At 57.9% G+C, this 5,235-nt stretch overlaps 1 protein-coding gene across 3 annotated transcripts in view; it reads right to left on the minus strand.

Annotated features, from left to right (window-relative positions):
* Nucleotides 1–96: 96 nt before the first annotated feature.
* Nucleotides 97–5,235, minus strand: part of GET4 (guided entry of tail-anchored proteins factor 4) — a 19,409-nt gene continuing 14,270 nt past the window's right edge. For all 3 annotated transcript variants that reach the window (XM_049639030.1, XM_049639029.1, XM_049639031.1), the window contains one exon: nt 97–929. In XM_049639030.1, coding sequence (XP_049494987.1) covers nt 844–929 — 86 coding nt within the window. In that variant the 3' untranslated portion in view covers nt 97–843. The remainder of the gene's footprint in view (nt 930–5,235) is intronic.

Here is a 5,235-nt window from a genome sequence, read left to right on the forward strand (position 1 = left end):
ACAGCACCCACGTGGGCACGGTCCAGACAGCCCTGGCCAGGCCGGACTCGGCAGCCGCTCCCTGCTGCGCACTCAGAAAGGACGAGCACGGCAAAACCCAGTATAAAGGATTTATTTAAACTCAACAATTAACACAAACCTTCCTTTAAACTTCGTTTTACAGTCAATAAAAGTGTGTGTATCTTACGCCTTGCCATGCATGATCACTGTGTATTAATCTACAACTCTTATTTTAAATTGTGAAAAAATAAAGTGTCTCCCCTCTTGTAATCGCCCTGGGAACACCGGGTCTGGCATCAGCGAGAAAGGGCAGATCCGCTCACTCCCGGACTGGCTGTTCGGTTAAACCCTAAAACGTCAGGTCAGAGGAATCAACCACCCAATGAAAATAAATACTGCCTTTCGAGACGTGGAAAAGACTCTCGATCCCCTCGCGAGGCCCGTCCCGGGCGGCCGCGGCCTCGGGATTTGGCACAGAACAGCCGCCCCGATGCTCTCCGGGCCACCGGTGGCCGGGCCACCGCAGGACATCCAGGTGGTGCTGGCTGGGCGGCGGCCACCCCCCACGCCACCCGTGACGGGGACGGGCCTCCGTCGGATGCCAGGCGGCCTCCCGAAGCAAACCAGACACAGGGGACAGGGAGAGGGTGGGAGCGCGGCAAGGCCCGTGCTTTATTGTGGTCAGTCTGGAGGTGCAGCGCGGCCCAGCCAGCACAGCCGCGGCGGAGGCGTAGCCCGGGGCGGGCGCGCAGACGCCAACGCGGCCACGGCAGCCGCGGACCGGGAGCCCCCGGGCGTGGGGGCCCGGGCTCGGGGCGGCTTCGTGCGGGCCGCCGGGCGGGGTCAGTCGAGCTCGATGGGGCTGCTGTCGTCCTGACTGTCCTCGCCCTCCTGCTCCGAGGCGCCCATGAGGCTGCTCAGAAGGTTCCCTGGAAGCAAATGCAGGCGCCGTGAGGCACAGCGGCCCCGCGCTGCCGGCACCCCTGCCCGGGGAACCCCACCTTCCACGGCACCGCGTCCCGGGGCCCGGACGGGAGGTGCGGGGGCCCCACCACGCGTCCCTGGGAACGCAGGTGCCTGTGCACGGAGCCCTCGGAGTTGTCAGTAACCTGCGGTCACAGGGACGTCACCATCCACCGACACGAGGCCGTAAATTACACACGTGCTGACTTAAAGGTATCCAGAAACGGGTCGGGATGCGTCAGAGACCCCAGGGCCACACGCGGAGACGTTAATGGCTGTCGCCCACTGGGGCAGTCACCACGGACACTTTGCCTCACTCTGATCTCATCCACGGAACGACTACTGTGTCACCACAGGGTCAGCAGTTTACAAAGTCCTCTGAAGCCAAGCCACCGAGAAAGTAAGAACACACGCACACGGGAACGACGTTCTCGGGACAGACTGCCACGAAGGTGCAGAATTGTCCCCGATCTGTCGCTAACCCGGGTCCAACGAACACACCAGCAGCACTCTGGGCACCGGAAGGGCCGACTCTGAAGTTCTGGTGGGAAACGAGCGAGCACGAAGTAGGAGGACGCGTGCGGCGAGGAGTGAGGCTGGACGTCAGGCCCGACAGATGCAAACACGCAGCCCCCAGGCCCGGGTGAACCCACAGTGCACCTACACGCAGCTGGCACAGGAAGGAAGGTGGGTCTCCACCCCCCCACCCTCCCCGGCACAAATCCGGAAGCCAGACACACGGTTTACAACTAGAAAGTCAAACCGTGTTCCCCAGGAGGCGGCTTTCCACACAGTCTCAGGAAGACCTTTCCACGGTTTGGCCCACGTGCATCAAAATGGCACACGTCCGCCCAGCCCAAGCCCGAGGGACCGACGAGGCAGGGTGCCACGTGGACTCGGACAGCAGGACGGGGGCAGGGTCACGGAGCTTTGCGGGACGAGCCCGCGGCTGAGCCTGGCACCTGGGGCAGCCTCAGCTCCATCAAGAGCCAGGCGCAGTCAGTGTGGAGGATATGTCGCAAGGACACACAACAGCCATCTGCGGGTTTTTGCAGTTACTTCCAGAAGGAAGCTGAGGAAGGGAAGAAGTCCGAACGGCAAGGCGGATTTCAGTGCGTGCTGGCGAATACGAACTCCACGAGGCAACACCTACCCGCTCAAAAGTAGTGGCACATCGAGGCTCGTAAAAGCCACTCTCAGATGAAGGGCTACAATGGCCCCTGCCCCGGTGGAGGTCAAAGTTCACATGGGACCCCAGTGAAGGCGACGGCACGTGGTGTTGAGGCCTGGGGCCGCCAGGCTAGGCAGACGAGGGGCGGAGGCCTGGCCTCGAGACGCCGGGTCAGAAACCTGGCATCTAACAGCGGCCAAGACCAACCCATGAAGAAACGCATGGTGTGCAGGGACCGGTAAACGAGTCAGGAGCCCCCCTCGGGACCCCCCCCCCCCCCCCGAACAGAGCAAAGTCCCGGTCCCGACGGCCTCACTGGAGAGTCCCGCCGAACGCTTCAAGGACACCCCACGCCGGTCCTTCTCAGACTTCTCCAGAAACGCTGAGGAAGAGGGAGCGCGTCCCAACTCCTTCCAGGCGGCCGGCGTAGCCCCCATACCAAAGCCCAAGGCGCCGGGAGGAGATCGGGGACCGCCACCCCTCGTGAGCGCTGATGCAAACAGACCGCGACAGCGCACGCACGGACGATGCGCCCCGAGGGGCCTCGCGCCTGCACCGCGAGGAGGGCTCCCCACAACAGGCCGGCAGGGGGGCGCGGCCCCTGGGCAGAGGGGGGAAGACCCACGCGATCGTCCACCTCCACGGACGCGGGATCGGCCCCTGGCCGGCCCCACGCGGTCATCACGGCACTCAACCAACCGGGAACGGGAGGAGCCACCTCCACACGGTCCCCGCCGTCTCTGGAGAGCCCACGGGGGACGTCATGCGCAGGGGCGAGACACTGAGAGCTCCTCCTCGAGGAGCAGACACGCGAGGAGGGCCTCGCCACCTCCATTCCACACCGAACTGGAAATTCCAGCCAGAGCAGGCAGGGAGAGAGAGAAGGAAAAGGCACCCACGGCGCAAAGGAAGCAGCCAAACCGTGTTTGCGCAGGACGTGGTCCTGCCACACAGAAAACCCCAAGGGCTGCACGAAACAGCCGTCGGAGCAGGTGAATTCAGCAAAGGAGCGGGATACACAGTCAGCACACGGAGATCCGTTGAATTTCTCTACGCCAATAATAAATAACCGGAAAAAATATCAAGAACAATTCCATTCACAGCAGCATCCACAAGAATAAAACACTGAGGGACTGGCTTTAACTGAAAGGCTGAACGACTCATGAATGAAAATGATAAAACGCTGAAAGTCACTGGAGTCACAAATAAACGGAAATGCTTTCCGTGTCCACGGGTTGGAAAACGCGATACCGTGTAAATGCCAATACCCTCCAATGCCGCCTACAGGATCAATGCAGTCCTTGTCAAAACCTCAACGACGTTTTTGCAAGAAAAGAAGAACCCACTCTAAAGTTCAAACAGAATTGCAAGAGACTCAAACAGCCAAAACTACCTTGAACAAGAACAAAACCGGAGAGCTCACGGTTCCTGATTGCAAAACTTTGTACAAACTAACCAAAGCGGTGTGGTGTGGGCAAAGACACACACACACACACACACACACACGCACACACGCACACACGCACACACGCACGCACGCACGCAAAGACCCATGGAACAGAACAGAGAGCCAGAAACAGGCCCAAGCACGTGGGGGTCAAACATATCTGACCAGCCTGACAAGACCACTCATGGGAAGATCAGTCTCTTCAACAAACGGGACACTGGGCCCCGACCTCGCGTGCACACAAAAAATACCTCAAAATGGATCAAGGACCTAAATGTAAGCCCCAGAACAGTAAAACTCGCAGAAGACACAGAGTGAAAGCTTCCCAGCACTGGACCTGGCGAAGACTGTGGCTGGGACACGCAAGGCCCAGGGAAAGGAGGAGAAACAAACGGGACTTGGTGGAAATTTTAAGTTCTGCGTCAGAGGACGCTACCCAGAGTGAAAAGGCTGCTGGGTGTTGGGAGGGGCGAACAGGCAGAGCACAGAGGATTTTTAGGGCAGAAACCACTCTGAAGGACTCTCTAATGGTAGGTGTGTGTGTCTAAACCTATAAATGTACGGCATTAAAAGTGACCCTGAATGTAAACCATGAACTTCAGGTGAGAGTGATGTGTCCGTGCAGGTACAATTTCAACAAGTCCCCCCTCTGTCGTGGGATGCAAGTACCAGAAAGGGCTGTGAGGGGCAGGGAGGTACGCGGAAAATCTCGGGGCCTTCCTCTTTACGTCTATGAAACTTAAGCTACTTTAAAAAAATAAAGTCTGGGGGCACCTGGGTGGCTCAGTCGGTCAAGCGTCCAACTTCAGCTCAGGTCATGATCTCACGGTTCATGAGTTCGAGCCCCACATCGGGCTCTGTGCTAACAGCTCAGACTCTGGAGCCTGCTTTGGATTCTGTGTCTCCCTGTCTCTCTGCCCCTCCTCTGCTCATGCTTTCTTCCTCAAAAATAAATAAACATTAAAAACATTTATTACAATAAATAAAGTCTTAAAAAAAGCAATCCACAGAACGGGAAAAAGTATTTCTGAATCTTACATCTGACAAGTGTAGAGAATTCATCAACTTGATTCAAAAATAAGCACGTGACTTGACCAGATATACAGGTGTACAAACAGCCAATAAGCACGAGAAAACATGCTACACGACCCTCGTCATTAGGGAGATGCGACCCAGCCACAGCGAGCTCCCACCTCACACCCCGTAGGACGGCTGCCAGTAAAACACAGAAAACGGCAAACGTGGGCGAGGATGTGGAAAAACCAGACCCCTCGCGCACAGCTGGTGGGACATGTCTGTCGGGCACAGTCTGGTAGCGACTCCAAACTTGAACACAGAACTTCAATGTGACCTGGTGAGTCCAGTTTGGGGTGTACTACCCAAAGCACTGGGCGCAGGGACCCCAGCAGACAGGTGCACCCCATATTCACAGCAGCAAATTCACGCAGCTAACAGCCGGAAGCAACCCGTGTGCATCACAGATGAAGGTAACACAACACGCTCCATCCACCCACGAAATCCCACTCCACCTTAAAAGGGAAGGAAGTTCTGGCACCTGCTCCAACATGGGCGGACCCTACAGACACCATGGTGAGTGACACAAGGCAGACACAGGAGGACACGCACTGGGACCCACTCCCACGAGGCCCCGGGG

Source organism: Panthera uncia, chromosome E3 (assembly GCF_023721935.1).
Source record: "Panthera uncia isolate 11264 chromosome E3, Puncia_PCG_1.0, whole genome shotgun sequence".
NCBI classification, from domain to species: domain Eukaryota; kingdom Metazoa; phylum Chordata; class Mammalia; order Carnivora; family Felidae; genus Panthera; species Panthera uncia.